Source organism: Procambarus clarkii, chromosome 60 (assembly GCF_040958095.1).
Source record: "Procambarus clarkii isolate CNS0578487 chromosome 60, FALCON_Pclarkii_2.0, whole genome shotgun sequence".
NCBI classification, from domain to species: Eukaryota; Metazoa; Arthropoda; class Malacostraca; order Decapoda; family Cambaridae; genus Procambarus; species Procambarus clarkii.
The window spans coordinates 12,038,212-12,059,534 of record NC_091209.1 but is presented as its reverse complement, the minus strand read 5'-3'; the positions used below and the strand labels follow the sequence as shown (position 1 = coordinate 12,059,534).

The 21,323-nt window shown below is 45.0% G+C and overlaps 1 protein-coding gene across 2 annotated transcripts in view; it reads left to right on the top strand.

Annotated features, from left to right (window-relative positions):
• LOC123767034 (discoidin domain-containing receptor 2) overlaps positions 1–21,323 on the top strand; it is a 33,095-nt gene that overhangs the window by 852 nt on the left and 10,920 nt on the right. For both annotated transcript variants that reach the window (XM_069307503.1, XM_069307504.1), the window contains 5 exons: positions 1–267; positions 7,403–7,505; positions 8,550–8,781; positions 10,208–10,355; positions 12,103–12,282. The exon at positions 1–267 is cut by the window's left edge. In XM_069307503.1, coding sequence (XP_069163604.1) covers positions 159–267; positions 7,403–7,505; positions 8,550–8,781; positions 10,208–10,355; positions 12,103–12,282 — 772 coding nt within the window. In that variant the 5' untranslated portion in view covers positions 1–158. The remainder of the gene's footprint in view (positions 268–7,402; positions 7,506–8,549; positions 8,782–10,207; positions 10,356–12,102; positions 12,283–21,323) is intronic.

The following is a 21,323-nucleotide window of genomic DNA, read 5'->3' as shown; positions in this document are numbered from 1 at the left end:
CTCGCCGGCGCCTGGGATAGAACCCAGGAACACAGGATCACAAGTCCAGTGTGCTGTCCGCTCGGCCGACCGGCTTCCTGGACAAGTTCTTAAGCTTGTTGGCGTGAGCTGAGGGAGGTGGTGATGGTGGTGGTGGTGGTGTGAGGTGTCTCCCTTGTATGATGCCTTCCTCACCACCTTCCTCGCCTCCAGCACCGCTCCTGATGATGCTGATGATGCTGTTCATCTCTGGCCTGGCTCCTCATCCCGCCTCCAGCCTCCACACTGGTGAGTATACCCCGCTGTCTGTGATTCATATTGGTGAGTATACCCCGCTGTCTGTGATTCATACTGGTGAGTATATCCCGCTGTCTGTGATTCATACTGGTGAGTATACCCGCTGTCTGTGATTCATACTGGTGAGTATACCCCGCTGTCTGTGATTCATACTGGTGAGTATACTCACTGTCTATCCTTTACCTGGTGAGTATACCCCGCTGTCTGTGATTCATACTGGTGAGTATACTCACTGTCTATCCTTTACCTGGTGAGTATAAGTTACTCGACAGACCACCGCTTGAGCAACAAGGTACTCGACAGACCAACACTTGACCAACAAGGTACTCGACAGACCACCGCTTGAGCGACAAGGCACTCGACAGACCAACGCTTGAGCAACAAGACACTAGACAGACAAGCGCTTGAGCAACAAGGTACTCGACAGACAAGTGCTTGAGCATCAACAACAAGACGGGTGGATGTGGAGGGACTCGTAGCTGTACTTTCTTGATCTGAGCCAAATACGGACATTACTGGGGAGTGACGGTCGTCTGGTGTGGTCACCCCTGCATTGTTATCTTCTCTCTCTCTTACACCGGTGGGTACAGGTCTCTCTCTCTCTTACACCGGTGGGTACAGGTCTCTCTCTCTCTTACACCGGTGGGTACAGGTCTCTCTCTCTCTTACACCGGTGGGTACAGGTCTCTCTCTCTCTTACACCGGTGGGTACAGGTCTCTCTCTCTCTTACACCGGTGGGTACAGGTCTCTCTCTCTCTTACACCGGTGGGTACAGGTCTCTCTCTCTCTTACACCGGTGGGTACAGGTCTCTCTCTCTCTTACACCGGTGGGTACAGGTCTCTCTCTCTCTTACACCGGTGGGTACAGGTCTCTCTCTCTCTTACACCGGTGGGTACAGGTCTCTCTCTCTCTTACACCGGTGGGTACAGGTCTCTCTCTCTCTCTTACACCGGTGGGTACAGGTCTCTCTCTCTCTTACACCGGTGGGTACAGGTCTCTCTCTCTCTCTCTTACACCGGTGGGTACAGGTCTCTCTCTCTCTTACACCGGTGGGTACAGGTCTCTCTCTCTCTTACACCGGTGGGTACAGGTCTCTCTCTCTCTTACACCAGTGGGTACAGGTCTCTCTCTCTCTTACACCGGGGGGTACAGGTCTCTCTCTCTCTTACACCAGTGGGTACAGGTCTCTCTCTTACACCGGTGGGTACAGGTCTCTCTCTCTCTTACACCAGTGGGTACAGGTCTCTCTCTCTCTTACACCGGGGGGTACAGGTCTCTCTCTCTCTTACACCAGTGGGTACAGGTCTCTCTCTTACACCGGTGGGTACAGGTCTCTCTCTCTCTTACACCGGTGGGTACAGGTCTCTCTCTCTTACACCGGTGGGTACAGGTCTCTCTCTTACACCGGTGGGTACAGGTCTCTCTCTCTCTCTTACACCGGTGGGTACAGGTCTCTCTCTCTCTCTCTCTCTCTCTCTCTCTCTCTCTCTCTCTCTCTCTCTCTCTCGAAACCTACAGAGTTTCTGGGTAAATATAAGTAAGTCTGAGTAAAATATCTGGGAATTATGATGTTTGACGACCTGACATTTAGTAAACATAACCGAGCAAATATAGCGGCGGCCAGGACAATGAGAGGATGGATTATGAGAACGTTCAAAGCCAGGGATCCCACACCACTTCTAATACTATTGAAATCACTGGTGCTGTCCCGTCTTGAGTATTGCTCGGTACTCACTTCCCCTTTCAGAGCAGGAGAGGTCTTTGAAATAGAGGGAATACAGAGAACATATACGGCACCCATAGACACGATAAAACACCTAAATTATTGGGACTCTTAAAAGCTCTTAAAATAAACTTTCTGGAAAGGAGACGAGAAAGGTATCAAATAATATATACATGGAAATATACCGGTGGGCCAGGTTCCAAATTTGCACAATAGACTAACAACATACTGGAGCGAAAGATACGGAAGGAAATGCAGAATAGAACCAGTGAGGAGTAGAGGTGCCATAGGCACAATCAGAGAACACTGTGTTAACATCAGAGGTCCACGGCTGTTCAACACCCTCCAAGCAAGCATTAGTAATATTGCTGGAACAAAGGTGAATGAATTCAAGAGGAACTTAGATAAGTTCTTGCAAGAAGTGCCGGACCAACTAGGCTGTGGTGGATATGAGGGTCTACGGGCCGCTCCAAGCAACAGCCTGTTGGACCAAGTTATTACAAGTAGAGCCTGGCCTCAGGCCGGGCTCGGGGAGTAGAAGAACTCTCGTAGCTTTCTCCAGGTATACTCCAGAGTGATTCACTTTCTTGGTGAAGACTTCCGCCAGGTGCAGAAGGGGACGTCTCCCCTTCCTTATACGGGAAAGGGAGAGTTGGAAGTCCAGGAGGAGGAAGAGGAGGATGGGGGAAGGGATGGAACAGAACGGAATTCTTGGGAGAAAGGGAAATAACATGGCAGAGAAGGAACACAAGATCAGCGGGAAAGGAAAAGAAACAGGATTAAGGAGAGAGAAAAAGGAGTAAGTAGAAATAAGAAAAGGGAATGAAGCATGGAAGTGAAGAAAGAAAAGAAAGAGAGATACGAGGAATAAAACACAAGGAAAGATCATAAAGAACAGATAGTGATAACAACAACACAAGAGAGAGAAACAGCAAGATGAAATTAAATGTAATTTCCGAATGATATCTTCCTTATAAGAGCTTTAGGAAATCTTTCAGAGAAGCCTCGTGTCATCCTGTTATCAGGATAACAGTAGAAACCAAGTCGCTTTTTGTATAAAGCTTTCCTATGTTGACCAGACCACACACTAGAAGTTGAAGGGACGACGACGTTTCGGTCCGTCCTGGACCATTCACAAGTCGATTGAAGTCGATTGAAGCTTTCCTGTGTACAGGACAAGAAATGTGTTATCTCATATATTTCTTGGCTCTATAATTGATCCAACTTCATCATATCTACGAAGAAACGGTTTGTTGCAATGATTAAAACATTGCAACATGTTGATGTCACAATACGTTGATGTTGTGACGTAGTTCTGTTTAAGGGGATTCTATGAGTATTATTGGCAAGCCTAGCGAACAGTGGAGACCCCCACACTGCTATCCAGAATGGCTGAGGATAGAATATTGCGAGCCGAGTAGGTTGACCAAGTCGCAGAAACATGGGTTAAACACATCGATGTCTCAGGAGGATTCATGCAGGTCGGCGTTCAATCCCCGACCGTCCACAAGTGCTTGGGCACCATTCCTTTCCCCCGTCCCATCCCAAATCCTTATCTTGACCCCTTCTCAGTGCTATATAGTCGTAATGGCTTGATAATTCCCTCCCTCCCTTCCCTAAATAATCTTGTCGCTTTGTCAGTGGAAAAGTTGATAAACCAGCCTGTCCTCTCCATCATTCACAACGTCTCTAAAATGATGCACTAAATTACCCGAACCTAACCTAACCGAACACCCGCGAATAGAAAACGGGACATTACGTCAAAATACGTCAGGAGGATAAGAGGTTATAAACAATTAGTAATTAACTTCTAGACCATCTAACTTCTTATCCTTCACTTCATTGTTCCTAATTCCTTGTAGTAAATCTCCAGATTGTTAAAGATGTACTCACCTAGTTGTGCTTGCGGGGGTTGAGCTCTGGCTCTTTGGTCCCGCCTCTCAACTGTCAATCAACTGGTGATTGTGTGTTGCTAAACACTGTTTACCCGTCTAGACGGAGACGGTACTGAGTCTAGACGGTACCGCTTGAGCACCAATAGGCCCATGAGGGCACTAAGAATACAAGAAGCTACACTAAGAATACAATAAGCTACACTAAGAATACAAGAAGCTACACTAAGAATACAAGAAGCTACACTAAGAATACAAGAAGCTACACTAAGAATACAAGAAGCTACACTAAGAATACAAGAAGCTACACTAAGAATACAAGAAGCTACTCTAAGAATACAAGAAGCTACACTAAGAATACAAGAAGCTACACTAAGAATACAAGAAGCTACACTAAGAATACAAGAAGCTACACTAAGAATACAAGAAGCTACACTAAGAATACAAGACGCTACACTAAGAATACAAGAAGCTACACTAAGAATACAAGACGCTACACTAAGAATACAAGAAGCTACACTAAGAATACAAGAAGCTACACTAAGAATACAAGAAGCTACACTAAGAATACAAGAAGCTACACTAAGAATACAAGACGCTACACTAAGAATACAAGACGCTACACTAAGAATACAAGACGCTACACTAAGAATACAAGACGCTACACTAAGAATACAAGACGCTACACTAAGAATACAAGACGCTACACTAAGAATACAAGAAGCTACACTAAGAATACAAGACGCTACACTAAGAATACAAGAAGCTACAGTAAGAATACAAGACGCTACACTAAGAATACAAGAAGCTACAGTAAGAATACAAGACGCTACACTAAGAATACAAGAAGCTACTCTAAGAATACAAGACGCTACACTAAGAATACAAGACGCTACACTAAGAATACAAGACGCTACACTAAGAATACAAGAAGCTACTCTAAGAATACAAGAAGTTATTGGCAATGTTGTGCTTATGGGTTATAAGTAGACCAAACATGGAGACACAGATCTTCACAACTACAGTCACAACCTCGGGGACAGGAAGCCTGCACGTACACGTACGTAGGTCCTCCCTATAACCCCAGGGTACCAATTGACCAGCTAGGTGAACAGTGGCATTAGGTCAAAAGAAGCGAGCCCAATCGTTTCTGTATTACCCGGAGATTGAAATCTGGTCTCTTGGTTATGAGCCAAGCGCGTAGACTACTGTGCTTCCAAGTCCTGTGTACATGTAGTAGATGAGACTGTAGAAGAGAAGCATCTACTAAAAAAAACTAACATCTACTTTCGTTTTGGTCTTGTCTACACCGGAAGGTAAGGAGGAGGAGAGGGAGAGAAGTAGAGGAGTGAGAATATACGAGAAAAGGGAGGGATGAGGGTGAGAGGAAAGAAGGAAAGGAAGGGGAATTAAGAGGGAGAGAGACAGGGAGAGAGAGAGACAGAGAGAGACAGAGAGAGGCAGAGAGAGACAGAGAGAGACAGAGAGAGGCAGAGAGAGACAGAGAGAGACAGAGACAGAGAGAGAGAGAGAGAGAGAGAGAGAGAGAGAGAGAGACAGAGAGAGACAGAGACAGAGAGAGAGAGAGAGAGAGAGAGAGAGAGAGAGAGAGAGAGAGAGAGAGAGAGAGAGAGAGAGAGAGAGAGAGAGAGAAAGAGAAAGAGAGAGAGAGAAAGAGAAAGAGAGAGAGAGAGAGAGAGAGAGAGAGAGAAAGAGAAAGAGAGAGAGAGAAAGAGAAAGAGAGAGAGAGAGAGAGACAGATAGAGAAAGACAGAGACAGAGAGAGAGACAAAGACAGAGAGACAGACAGAGACAGAAAACCAGAAAATTGGAAGGTGGAAAACGGATTGAAAGAGGCTGGAGGAGAATCGGAGGAGAAGGAATAAGATATAAGGAACGAGTGAGGAAGAGAAAGGGTAAGTAGCTGCCGAGGAGATTAAGATCTAAATAACCTTCTACTCCAGTGGAGGTGTGTGGGGGGGAGGGGAGGGAGAAGGGTGGAGGGTGGATGAGAGACATTGAGGGAGAGGAGGGAGGGACGGGGGGGGGGGAGGGAGAGGGAAGAAGGCTAATAAAGCAACAAGACAAACAGCTGCCTCCCCACAACAGTTGCCTAATCCACGGGTGCCTATTTCACTGAAAGGTGAACAGAAGCATCAGGTGTAACGTCCCTCGAGACAACCCCCACAATAATTGTCTAACTCCCGGGTCCCTATTTTACTGCTAGATGAACAGCGGCATCGAGTGGAAGGAAAATTGCCCAATTATTTCTGCTCTGCCCGGGGACTCAACCCGGGTTCACCGATTGCGAGTTGAGAACGTAGACTACTGTGCTACCTGCCCCACTAAATGCAGTAGCATCATAACAGGACGAATGAATAAGAAAAAGATTAAAAAAAAAAAATTATCATGAAGATAAAAATAATAGTAATTGTTAATTTATATAATAAAAAATTGTTAATTTATATAATAATAGTTAATTTATATAGTAAAATAATAGTTAATTTTAGACAATATAAACCAATCATACCATGAAGTTATACAAATTTGCATACCCTCAGCATTCTACATCAACAAATCGATAATGCAATAAAGCATAGTTAATCTTTATGATAAAAAATGAGTCAATAAAACAGTTATTAACCTTTATGATAAAAAAAATGAGACTAACAGGATTTATACACGTCAAGAGACCATTTTGAGAGACACAGGTTCGTTTTCTGATGTGCAGAGCGGCGCTCCTCCTTCCCTGTTTTCTGCCCCGGCGGCCGCGGGGGACACTGGTCTAAGTGGTATGATGTGATAACGCTGCCTCCGCTAATTGGTGTTTTGTTGAGCTCTAAATGGTGTTTTGAACGATCAAGTGTCTCGCGTAAAGGGGAAACTCAAGATTGTTGAGTGTGTGTGTGTGTGTAGGTGTTTGTGAGGCTGGTTGGCTCTCTCTCTCTCTCTCTCTCTCTCTCTCTCTCTCTCTCTCTCTCTCTCTCTCTCTCTCTCTCTCTCTCTCACCCTTGCCTCCAGTTACACATAATACTCCCGGACTTTATAGCTGGCCTTAAGGGATGCTGTCAGACGCAGTAAAGACACAAGAAATAGTTTTAGCTGCTGTAAAATTTAATGACAAAAAGGGGGGAGAGAGAGAGAGAGAGAGAGAGAGAGAGAGAGAGAGAGAGAGAGAGAGAGAGAGAGAGAGAGAGAGAGAGAGAGAGAGAGAGAGAGAGAGAGAGAGAGAGAGAGAGAGAGAGAGAGAGAGAGAGAGAGAGAGAGAGAGAGAGAGAGAGAGAAAGAGAGAGAGAAAGAGAGAGAGAAAGAGAGAGAGAGAGAGAGAGAGAGAGAGAGAGAGAGAGAGAGAGAGAGAGAGAGAGAGAGAGAGAGAGAGAGAGAGAGAGAGAGAGAGAGAGAGAGAGAGAGAATTTTCCATTATTTTTTGCTTCTAACTATTGAACTAGGGGGCATCTCTCAGGTGTTGTATCCCATGATAATTAGCTTCCTGGTTCATCTCCCGCCAGGCCAGTGTGATGCTGCGCTGGGGATGCAGTCGGGCGCCATCCCCGACGACCACATCTCCGCCTCCTCCTACTTTGACGCCGCCGTCAACGCCATCTATGGCAGGTGAGGACAACCTCCAATGTCAACATTGTATCTTGGAGAGTCGTGTGAGGCAGTTCATTTGCTTCAATTGCCTTGCTTCAAATTAAGTTTTGAGTCTTCAAAGAAGATCTTTTTTTCCATTTACATTTTCTTATCGATCAGGCTGTTTATATTGACACGTTTCCTGTAAATTAATCACGCTACTGAATTCGCTAAAGCAGTTGATAAACACAGTCAATTATAATGTTAAAAAAAAAGCTCTTGAGTAGTAATTGACCAATCACCGCCACTGTACTAGGGTTACTTGCCAATCACAGACAACATACCAGAGCTGTTGACCAATTAGCGTCAAGGTACCGAATCTTCTGGTCAATCAGCTGGAAGCTCAGACCAGGAAGGAATGTCTCAGGTAGCCTTGGGTACTGGTCCTATTTAATGTATAATGACCTGAATATTTGGCCCGCTTCTAGGTGCATATACAGCGAAAGATTACTTTAATAATCTAAAGATTACTTTAATAATCTAAAGATTACTTTAATAATCTTAAGATTACTTTAATAATCTAATATTACTAATAAATAAAGATTACTAATAAATAAAGATTAATAAAGATTATTAAAGTAATCTAAAGATTACTTTAATAATCTAAAGATTACTTTAATAATCTAAAGATTACTTTAATAATCTAAAGATTACTTTAATAATCTAAAGATTACTTTAATAATCTATATACAAATCTAATATATCTTCGCTGGTTAGTCAATAAGTCCTAGTGATGACCTTAACAACCCCCTTAGAGGCTAATTGCCCAATGGCCGTACGACAAACTGTATTTAAATTTGATACCATGTTAGTGTAACATTTTCTGATCAAATCACGCCGCAGGTTCGAGCCCTCTGCCCTGCTCCAAAGATTTGATCAGAAATATATCACGTTATTGTGATATTTTTCTGTTTGTTGTTGTTTAAGATTCGCTACATGGAACAAAAAGTTCCAAGTAGCACGGGCTATGGCGAGCCCGCAGGGATATTTTGCTGTTTACTGATATTTTCTTGTTGGGTACAGGGCGCACGTGGAGGTGGGAGGAGGGGCGTGGTGCCCGAGGGAGATGGTGTACCAGGAGGGCCTCCAGTACCTGGAGGTTAACCTCGGCGGCGTCCACGTCGTCACCAAGGTCGAGGTCCAGGGCAGGTTTGGCAACGGTCAGGGCAGAGAGTTCGCCAAGCAGTACAAGCTCCAGCTCTGGCGGCCCGGCATGGCCCACTGGACCACTTACAGCGACGGTCGTGGCGAGGAGGTGAGTACTGGTGGCCCGGTGTGGTCCACTGGTGGTCCGGCATGGTCCACTGGTGTTCCAACAAGGGCCAGTTCATCAACACCAGCAATGATTTTCGTTAATTTAAAAATGTATCCCTTACACCAGTGGTTCCCCACTCCCCCACTCCCCCCAGTCATTAATACCACCAATACCCAAGGTTGTATACACAAGAGAGGTGTATACTGCTCTCAGTGTGTATACTCTAGCAGTTTACAATAGTATACTGCCCAATAAACAAGTATAGTCTAGTCCTGGACTTTGTACAGAAATAAAGTGTATTTTAGGTCACTAAATTGGTCAATAGATCACTTAATAACCCTTCACAGTATTAAAGACCTCAAGCAAATGTCACTGTTGTTGTTGTTGTTGTTTAAGATTCGCTACTTGGAACAAAAAGTTCCAAGTAGCACGGGCTATGGTGAGCCCGTGATGTCACTGATGATATATCGTGATCCATAACGGTGTTACATAATTATAATTCATATAAACCATTATACAAAATAATTTAATACCAGGGCCTATAGGATTCATCAAATATATATACGAAACCTGTGTATCTTTCTTCAATCAATGCAGCTTTGTTGATGTTTATTGCAAACAATAAATGCACTACAGGGTTGTTTATAAGAAAATAACAACCTTGGGTTTTCAAGTTTCGATGCTCGTTAACTATTAAACCAGTGTAAACAAAGCCACTATGAATGAGGGAAAGATATATAGGTTTCGGAGGTGGGTTTGATGAAATGTTTGAGGGAACCTGGTCCCAGGAGATAGAGTCTGACTTCTAGAACTCTACACATGGAGTTTGTATTCCCAATTCCTAACATATCCTTTGTGATGTTCCGTGCTCATGGTGTAGGTATTAGGCAAGGATCTAGCCTCGAATGGTCCATCTGCATGACAGGAATTAATAGGGACAGATGTCTGTGTTTTCAAACTCCACACTCACCTCTCCCCCTCTCTCCCACACTCACCTCTCCCCCTCTCTCCCACACTCACCTCTCCCTCTCTCTCCCACACTCACCTCTCCCCCTCCCTCTCTCCCACACTCACCTCTCCCCCTCTCTCCCACACTCACCTCTCCCACTCTCCCACACTCACCTCTCCCCCTCCCCCTCTCTCCCACACTCACCTCTCCCCCTCTCTCCCACACTCACCTCTCCCCCTCTCTCCCACACTCACCTCTCCCCCTCCCTCTCTCCCACACTCACCTCTCCCCCTCTCTCCCACACTCACCTCTCCCACTCTCCCACACTCACCTCTCCCCCTCCCCCTCTCTCCCACACTCACCTCTCCCACTCTCCCACACTCACCTCTCCCACTCTCTCCCACACTCACCTCTCCCCCTCTCTCCCACACTCACCTCTCCCACTCTCCCACACTCACCTCTCCCACTCTCCCACAGCTACTGGAAGGGAACACGAACACGTACCTGGCCCAGACCTCACAGTTGAGTCCACCCATTATAGCGGCCAGGGTGAGGTTTGTGCCCTACAGCGACCACCCCCGTACAGTGTGCATGAGGGTGGAGGTCTACGGCTGCCGCTACACTGGTGAGTCCCACCGCTATATTGTAGCGTAGGTCTACGGCTGCCGCTACACTGGTGAGTCCCACCGCTATATTGTAGCGTAGGTCTACGGCTGCCGCTACACTGGTGAGTCCCGCCGCTATATTGTAGCGTAGGTCTACGGCTGCCGCTACACTGGTGAGTCCCACCGCTATATTGTAGCGTAGGTCTATAGCTGCCGCTACACTGGTGAGTCCCACCGCTATATTGTAGCGTAGGTCTATGGCTGCCGCTACACTGGTGAGTCCCACCGCTATATTGTAGCGTAGGTCTACGGCTGCCGCTACACTGGTGAGTCCCACCGCTACATTGTAGCGTAGGTCTACGGCTGCCGCTACACTGGTGAGTCCCGCCGCTATATTGTAGCGTAGGTCTACGGCTGCCGCTACACTGGTGAGTCCCACCGCTATATTGTAGCGTAGGTCTACGGCTGCCGCTACACTGGTGAGTCCCGCCGCTATATTGTAGCGTAGGTCTATAGCTGCCGCTACACTGGTGAGTCCCACCGCTATATTGTAGCGTAGGTCTACGGCTGCCGCTACACTGGTGAGTCCCACCGCTACATTGTAGCGTAGTGTTTCGGAGGGTTGGTAGTAAGATAAGCATGGTGGAGCTTCCTTGATGGTGTAGTATAGTAATTTAGCCGTCTGTGGCGACTGAACCCTTAAATAACTCAACGTCTCCATTATATTGCCATTTATCTTTGTTTTACCCCATTAGATGCAGCCTATTGACCCATTATATATTCAAGAGGTGAAGTTTATATGAAGACACTAACGACATAACTACCTTCCCTGGCCCCGCATTAATAACTGAATTACCTTCCCTGCTCTGCACTAATGACAGAATTATCTTCCCTGGCCACCAATAACGGCAGAACTACCTTCCCCGGCCCCTAATAACGACAGAACTACCCTCCCTGGCCCCTAATAACGACAGAACTACCTTCCCTGGCCACCAATAACGACAGAACTACCTTCCCTGGTCACCAATAACGACAGAACAACCCTCCCTGGCCACCAATAACGACAGAACTACCCCCTGGCTCCCACTAACGACAGAACTACCTTCCCTGGCCACCAATAACGACAGAACTACCTTCCCTGGCCACCAATAACGACAGAACTACCTTCCCTGGCCACCAATAACGACAGAACTACCTTCCCTGGCCACCAATAACGACAGAACAACCCTCCCTGGCCCCCACAAACGACAGAACTACTCTCCCTGGCTCCCAATAACGACAGAACAACCCTTCCTGGCCCCCACTAACGACAGAACTTCCCTCCCCGGCTCCAACTAACGACAGAACTACCTTCCCTGACCACCAATAACGACAGAACTACCTTCCCTGGCTCCCACTAACGACAGAACTACCCTCCCCGGCTCCCACTAACAACAGAACTACCCTCCCTGGTTCCCAATAACGACAGAACTACCCTCCCTGGCTCCCAATAACGACAGAACAACCCTCCCTGGCTCCCAATAACGACAGAACTACCCTCCCCGGCTCCCACTAACAACAGAACTACCCTCCCTGGTCCCCACTAACGACAGAACTACCCTCCCTGACCACCAATAACGACAGAACTACCCTCCCTGACCACCAATAACGACAGAACTACCCTCCCCGGCTCCCACTAACGACAGAACTACCCTCCCTGGCTCCCACTAACGACAGAACTACCCTCCCGGGCTCCCACTAACGACAGAACAACCTTCTCTCCTGCAGATGGACTGGTGTCGTACACGATGCCTGAGGGTGACCCCCGAGGGGGGGACAACAACCTCCGTGACCTGACCTACGACGGGTCACGTAAGGGCGGCTGGCTCTCTGGCGGCCTGGGTCAACTTACCGACGGGGAGACGGGTCACACTAACTTCCGGGTCGATGCCCTCGGCCGTGGCAGAGGTGAGTCTTACTCTTATCACTCTCGTGTAACTATCTAAGCTGGTTTTAGAAGTTATAGATCTTAGAGCAAATGGTTCACTTGGACCACAAGCTAGAGGAGTCAAAGGGAACTTTTTTAACTGGGAAGCAGGAGAAAAGGTCTAATCTATTAATCACACAGATAAATCACAATTGCGTGATGCATCAAATGAACAAATCCACAAGGGATTTGTGCTACCATGTCGTAGCTCAGTCGATTAAGACAGCGTCTGGGATGCTCTCGGACGCAGGTTCGAATCCTCGTCCGAGAGCCCTTGTGGATTTGTGCATTTTAGCCGATTCTTATTTAATATCAGATATATTCCCTTGGTTTTCGAGTTCAATCCACACTTAACGTAAATTCATCCCTCCCTTTTCAATTCACCGGGGATTAACCCTCAAGGATTTAATGGTTAATTGATTGATCCAACCAATAATTAATTAATTGTTATTGTTATATGGGTTGCTGGTGGAAATTGGAAGATCTTGAATTTGAAATTGGAAGATCTTGAGTTTGAAATTGGAAGATCTTGAGTTTGAAATTGGAAGATCTTGAGTTTGAAATTGGAAGATCTTGAGTTTAAAATTGGAAGATCTTGAATTTGAAATTGGAAGATCTTGAGTTTGAAATTGGAAGATCTTGAGTTTAAAATTGGAAGATCTTGAGTTTGAAATTGGAAGATCTTGAATTTGAAATTGGAAGATCTTGAATTTGAAATTGGAAGATCTTGAGTTTGAAATTGGAAGATCTTGAGTTTAAAATTGGAAGATCTTGAGTTTAAAATTGGAAGATCTTGAGTTTGCAAGGGGCCTGTACACAGTCCTCGTGTGTGTAGTATCTAAGGTTATCAAACGTCTAAGACCACAAGGAGTGGACTGAAGACTATAGCAGAACTCTGGGTTTTAAGTATTCGTTATTAACGACCAACTTTTAACTGGATAAAGTGAGGTTTAAGACCGGTCCCCTCGGCCGAGGTAGGGGTGAGTGAAGGTCTTACTTACCCTCTTACTTACCCTTACCCTTACCTTACTTACCGAGGTTGTAATACAGTGCCTTAAATTTTGCTATGATTACAAAGTTACAAATTTCCAGTTACCTTTATTTAACTGATCTCCCCCCCCCCACCCATTACACCTTATTCCTCACGTTCTACTCTAGGTGAGTACTAGGTGAGGTACACTACCCTCACCTTATAAAGCACAGGTATAAGGGGCCCTTATACACGGGAGACATCTCCCGTCACGCAGGGTGCAGTCGCACCTCCACAGATCTCCAGTATCATCTATTGATACTGGAAATGGCTCAAAAGGGCCACCACTTATGGGCTATTCATGCCCAAGCCACCTTTTGGGTGGCTTAATCTTCTCTCTCTCTCTCTCTCTCTCTCTCTCGGCCCTTATAAACGGGAGACATCTCCCGTCACGCAGGGTGCAGTTGCACCTCCACAGATCTCCAGTATCAGCTCTTGATACTGGTAATGGTTCAAAAGGGCCACCACTTACGGGTTATTCATGCCCGTGCCACCTCTTGGGTGGTTTAATCTTTATCAATCATTAATCGCCCTTATAACACATGAGAACAAGGGGAGGAGGACACATTCATTCTCTTGGTCCTTGGAGACACATGTATCGTCTCACAGCCTCAATCATCCCAAAAATGTATCGGTGATTCGGGGAGGATGAATTGATAGTTGGATTAGGCATTGAAACAAAGGAGGAATGATATAGCCTGGTGGATTAGGCACCATATTTGGTGGATTAGGCATCATATTTGGTGGATTAGGCACCATATTTGGTGGATTAGGCACCATATTTGGTGGATTTGGCACCATATTTGGTGGATTAGGCACCATATTTGGTGGATTAGGCATCATATTTGGTGGATTAGGCACCATATTTGGTGGATTAGGCACCATATTTGGTGGATTTGGCACCATAATTGGTGGATTAGGCACCATATTTGGTGGATTTGGCACCATATTTGGTGGATTTGGCACCATATTTAGTGGATTAGCACCATATTTGCCACTCACTAACTCAGCCACTCACTATCTCAGCCACTCACTATATCAGTCACTCACTAACTCAGCCACTCACTAACTCAGCCACTCACTATATCAGTCACTAACTCAGCCACTCACTAACTCAGCCACTCACTAACTCAGCCACTCACTATATCAGTCACTCACTATACCAGCCATTCACTATATCAGTCATTCACTATATCAGTCATTCACTATATTAGTCACTATTTCAGCCACTCACTAACTCAGCCACTCACTATCTCAGCCACTCACTATCTCAGCCACTCACTATCTCGGCCACTCACTAACTCAGCCACTCACTATCTCAGGCACTCACTAACTCAGCCACTCACTATCTCAGCCACTCACTATCTCAGCCACTCACTATCTCAGCCACTCACTACCTCGGCCACTCACTAACTCAGTCACTCACTATCTCAGGCACTCACTAACTCAGCCACTCACTAACTCAGCCACTCACTATCTCAGCCACTCACTATCTCAGCCACTCACTATCTCAGCCACTCACTAACTCAACCACTCACTATCTCAGCCACTCACTATCTCAGCCACTCACTATCTCAGCCACTCACTATCTCAGCCACTCACTATCTCAGCCACTCACTAACTCAGCCACTCACTAACTCAGCCACTCACTATCTCAGCCACTCACTATCTCAGCCACTCACTATCTCAGCCACTCACTAACTCAGCCACTCACTAACTCAGCCACTCACTATCTCAGCCACTCACTATCTCAGCCACTCACTATCTCAGCCACTCACTATCTCGGCCTGTCACTCACAGCGAAACTCACTGACTGTCTTGAAAGTGTTGTGGAGAAAGTCTCTAAACAATCCGGACCTACAAGAAAGTGCTCTTGAAGACAAACACAAAGTTAGACAGACTCCTTCTTGCTATCTGGCCCTTTCCCGCCTTCTTGATATCTTGCTATCTTTCTTCGTCTTGGGTGAAATGGCAAAATGGAGGCATAAGATATAACATATCCCCCGAATAACAGATCGTAAATCAGGGAAAATGATGTGAAACAGATCGTAAAAAACGGAAAATGATGTGAAACAGATTGTAAATAAGGGAAAATGATGTCAAACAGATCGTAAATAACGGAAAATGATGTCAAACAGATTGTAAATAAGGGAAAATGATGTCAAACAGATCGTAAAAAACGGAAAATGATGTCAAACAGATTGTAAATAAGGGAAAATGATGTCAAACAGATTGTAAATAAGGGAAAATGATGCCAAACAGATTGTAAATAACGGAAAATGATGCCAAACCGATTATAAATAACGAGAAGTGATGTCAAACAACCTCAGTTAACTGTGGGAACAGCAACAATGGTTGATGTCACAGAAACTATTAACAGTCTAAGCGAAGGAGAAGGAAATTTGAAAGAAAAAAAAAACACAGCCAAATGGAGGCACTGAAAGAGAGAGAGACAGATAAAAACACTGAAAAAGAGAGAGAGACAGATAAAAACACTGAAAAAGAGAGAGAGACAGATAAAAACACTGAAAAAGAGAGAGAGACAGACAAAAACACTGAAAGAGAGAGAGAGACAGACAAAAACAGAATTGTCTATAATGGACAATATATATACAAATGAACTAATCCACAAGAGCCGTGACGAGGATTCGAACCTACGTCCGAGAGCATCCCAGACGCTGCCTTAATCTAGCATTTGATTATCATTTGATACCTCACGCTATTGTGATTTCTGTGTGTAATATTTCCTCTCTATCCCCCAATCCTCTCTATTTTCCCCTATCCTCTCTATCCCCTATCCTCTCTATCTCCCTATCCTCTCTATCTCCCTATCCTCTCTATCCCCTATCCTCTCTATCCCCTATCCTCTCTATCCCCTATCCTCTCTATCCCCCATCCTCTCTATCCCCTATCCTCCCTATCCTCTCTATCCCCCTATCCTCTCTATCCCCTATCCTCTCTATCCCCCTATCCTCTCTATCCCCTATCCTCTCTATCCCCCATCCTCTCTATCCCCTATCCTCTCTATCCCCCATCCTCTCTATCCCCTATCCTCCCTATCCTCTCTATCCCCCTATCCTCTCTATCCCCTATCCTCTCTATCCCCCTATCCTCTCTATCCCCTATCCTCTCTATCCCCCATCCTCTCTATCCCCTATCCTCTCTATCCCCCTATCCTCTCTATCCCCCTATCCTCTCTATCCCCTATCCTCCCTATCCTCTCTATCCCCCTATCCTCTCTATCCCCCTATCCTCTCTATCCCATTATCCTCTATCCTCTCCAATAAACAAGTTGTAATATTGCGTATAATAAAAACAACGGCTAAACTATAATGTATAAATCACAACGGCTCACAAAATTAACAGACGGTCCCGTTTTCTGTTCGTGGTCCTCGGTTAAGTTCGAGTAATTTAGTACATCATTTTTGTGACGTTGTGAGAGCTGGCGAGAGGAGAGGCTGGTGTCCCACAAGGCAGGGTCCTCAGCCCCGACAAAGTAGACATATCTTGAGGTTATCTTGAGATGATTTCGGGGCTTTAGTGTCCCCGCGGCCCGGTCCTCGACCAGGCCTCCACCCCCAGGAAGCAGCCCGTGACAGCTGAGTAACACCCAGGTACCTATTTTACTGCTAGGTAACAGGGGCATAGGGTGAAAGAAACTCTGCCCATTGTTTCTCGCCGGCGCCTGGGATCGAACCCAGGATCACAAGTCCAGCGTGCTGTCCGCTCGGCCGACCGGCTCCCCATTGGACATAGAACATTGGACATAGAACATTGGACATAGAACATTGGACATAGGTTCTTGGACATGGAACCATAACCCTCACTTCTTGTCATCATTTGCAGATTGTACTGCAATAATTATGTACATTACAACGATGGAAGACACTGAATAAATACAAATCGATATCAACCCAATCAAAAATGCAAATAGATATCAACCCAATCAAAAATGCAAATAGATATCAACCCAATCAAAAATGCAAATAGATATCAACCCAATCAAAAATACAAATAGATATCAACCCAATCAAAAATACAAATAGATATCAACCCAATCAAAAATGCAAATAGATATCAACCCAATCAAAAATGCAAATAGATATCAACCCAATCAAAAATGCAAATAGATATCAACCCAATCAAAAATGCAAATCGATATCAACCCAATCAATAATGCAGCAGAAAATCATATGACGCTCAGAGGAAGATAAATCATTCAAATATTTCCGTATGGAAATCCGGAAAGGGAGCCGGTCGGCCGAGCGGACAGCACGCTGGGCTTGTGATCCTGTGGTCCTGGGTTCGATCTTCCCAGGCTCAGGCGCCACAGACTGAGCGATACAGAGACTGCACGCGACGATGAATCAGTGACACACAGTTACCAGTGGCCAGATTCACGAAAGCACTTACGAACCAGTACATCTTTTCTCAATCTTTGGCGGCTTTATTTCCAATTATTAAACAGTTAATGAGCTCCGAAGCACCAGGAGGCTGTTTATAACAATAACAACAGTTGAATGGGAAGTTTTCATGCTTGTAAACTGTTTAATAAATGTAACCAAAGCCGTCAAAGATTGAGGAAAGATGTACACGTTCGTAAGTGCTTGCGTAACTGCTTTCATGAATCCGGCCCCAGACCCGCCTGAAACTACTTAAACTGTACTCCTTGCAACGGAGAGGTGAACGATATCCAATGATATACAACTTGAAGATATTGCAAAGTGCAATCGTCAACCTGTGCAACGACTGATGCAACATGCTGGAAAGAGGGAATTATCAGGGGTAAAGCGCCAAGCTATTAGACTATATAGCACTTGGAAGGGGTCAGGATAAGGATTTGGGATGGGGGGGGGGAAGGAATGGTGCCCAACCACTTAATGGACGGTCGGGGATTGAACGCCGACCTGTATGAAGCAGGACCGTTGCTCTACCGTCCAGCCCAAGTGCAGAGAGAGAGAGAGAGAGAGAGAGAGAGAGACAGAGAGAGAGAGAGAGAGAGAGAGAGAGAGAGAGAGAGAGAGAGAGAGAGAGAGAGAGAGAGAGAGAGAGAGAGAGAGAGAGACAGACAGACAGACAGACAGACAGACAGACAGACAGACAGACAGACAGAGAGAGAGAGAGAGAGACGTGGTGGAAAGTTGATAAATAAATCCAAGGTGAAGACGGGTTGACATAGACAACATTAGAGGCTCACAACTCTTCCACCTCCTCACAGCAACTATAACAACGGTATACTTGTTATACTTGTCAGGTATAACAACCAAGTAGAGTTGTTATACCTGACCACCTCCTCCACAACACCTCCACAACGGTATAACCTGTCAGGAGAGAACTGGATAACTTTCTGTTGAAGTGATTGGATCAACTTGGCTGTGATGCAACCCGTTCTCGCACTTTCGTACAGTCAATATTGACTTATTAAATACGTGCATATGTGACATACTAATTTATTGTGAATATTTTAGTTTACTTTGAAAAGCTTCATAGAAAACACCGACCTTACCTAACCTTCTTAGTATGTTAAGATAAGCATCTTATTGCTTCGTAATTACAATTATTACTTAACCTATACCTATAATAGGTTACCTATACTTATAATAGGTTAAGTAATAATTGTAATTTCGAAGAAATAAGATGCTTATCTTAACATACTAAGAAGGTTAGGTAAGGTCGGTGTTTTCTATGAAGCTTTTCAAGGTAAACTAAAATATTCACAATAAATTAGTATGTCACATATGCACGTATTTAATAAGTCAATATTGACAATAAGAAAGTGCGAGAACGGGTTGTGTGATGACCCCGTGGCCGTGCGGGTCACAAACACAGTCTCATTGATCACTATGAGGGTTAGCCCCAGACGAGGATGCGATAGGAGGACTATTTAAATCGTCTACAGGTAAGCCAGAAGACACTAATCACTGACTCAGAGTCGTTCTCTTCGCTAAAACGTCACATTTCTTACGTAATCGACCGATCCGTAACAGTACAAAACTATAGCACCGTAATGTTGGTGTTTTGGATGTAATGGCTTCGAAAGGTTAGGTGGGTTGCTTGGGTTTAGGAGTTTCTGGTTATGCAAAACAGTTACGATTTTTTACGGAGTGACAAATTGAGAGAACAGACTCGACGAGAGAGAGAGAGAGAGAGAGAGAGAGAGAGAGAGAGAGAGAGAGAGAGAGAGAGAGAGAGAGAGACTCAAACATCACTTCATCTCCCAGAGAGAGAGAGAGTGAGAGAGAGAGAGAGAGAGAGAGAGAGAGAGAGAGAGAGAGAGAGAGAGAGAGAGAGAGAGAGAGAGAGAGAGAGAGAGAGAGAGAGAGAGAAAGAAAGAGAGAGAGAGAGACAGAGAGAGAGAGAGAGAGAGAGAGAGAGAGAGAGAGAGAGAGAGAGAGAGAGAGAGAGAGAGAGAGAGAGAGAGAGAGAGAGAGAGAGAGAGAGAGACAGAGAGAGAGAGAGAGAGAGAGAGAGAGAGAGAGAGAGAGAGAGAGAGAGAGAGAGAGAGAGAGAGAGAGAGAGAGAGAGACAGAGAGAGAGAGAGAGAGAGAGAGAGAGAGAGAGAGAGAGAGAGAGAGAGAGAGAGAGAGAGAGAGAGAGAGAGAGAGAGAGAGAGAGAGAGAGAGAGAGAGAGAGAGAGAGAGAGAGAGAGAGAGAGAGAGAGAGAGAGAGAGAGAGAGAGAGGCTCACCACCAATCAAGATGGAGGGAGATAGACTCACTGTTGTCTATGTTGTGTTAACAACGTTATTACTATACACATTAATCTTCCTTCACAGCTGATAGGTATTGTGTATGTAGGTGTGTATTAGTCACTGTAAGGAGGTGGTACTGTATGTTGGTGGTACTGTATGTTGGTGGTACTGTATGTTGGTGGTACTGTATATTGATGGTACTGTATGTTGGTGGTACTGTATGTTGGTATTGTATGTTGGTGGTATTGTATGTTGGTGGTATTGTATGTTGGTGGTACTGTATGTTGGTGGTACTGTATATTGATGGTACTGTATGTTGGTGGTACTGTATGTTGGTATTGTATATTGATGGTACTGTATGTTGGTGGTACTGTATGTTGGTGGTACTGTATGTTGGTGGTATTGTATGTTGGTGGTACTGTATGTTGGTGGTACTGTATGTTGGTGGTACTGTATGTTGGTGGTATTGTATGTTGGTGGTACTGTATGTTGGTGGTACTGTATGTTGGTGGTACTGTATGTTGGTGGTACTGTATGTTGGTGGTACTGTATGTTGGTGGTACTGTATGTTGGTGGTACTGTATGTTGGTGGTACTGTATGTTGGTGGTACTGTATGTTGGTGGTACTGTATGTTGGTGGTACTGTATGATGGTGGTACTGTATGTTGGTGGTACTGTATGATGGTGGTACTGTATGTTGGTGGTACTGTATGTTGGTGGTACTGTATGTTGGTATTGTATATTGATGGTACTGTATGTTGGTGGTACTGTATGTTGGTGGTACTGTATGTTGGTGGTACTGTATGATGGTGGTACTGTATGTTGGTGGTACTGTATGTTGGTGGTACTGTATGTTGGTGGTACTGTATGTTGGTGGTACTGTATGTTGGTGGTATTGTATGTTGGTGGTACTGTATGTTGGTGGTACTGTATGTTGGTGGTACTGTATGTTGGTGGTACTGTATGTTGGTGGTACTGTATGTTGGTGGTACTGTATGATGGTGGTACTGTATGATGGTGGTACTGTATGTTGGTGGTACTGTATGATGGTGGTACTGTATGTTGGTGGTATTTAAGTCAATGAAACGAAAGCACCAGGTATTATTTAATATATGTATATAAAGGTAACGTCATTCTGGCTTTAAATTATTATTATTTTTATTATAATTACAGATAATAATATTAATAATAATATATTTTTCCCCATGTCACTTGGAAAGTTAGTTTTGTAATTAACAACCAAGTCCTGCACGTTACAGGTACAGTTCTCTGTATCAAAGTGGGGGTTCTGTATTGTGAGG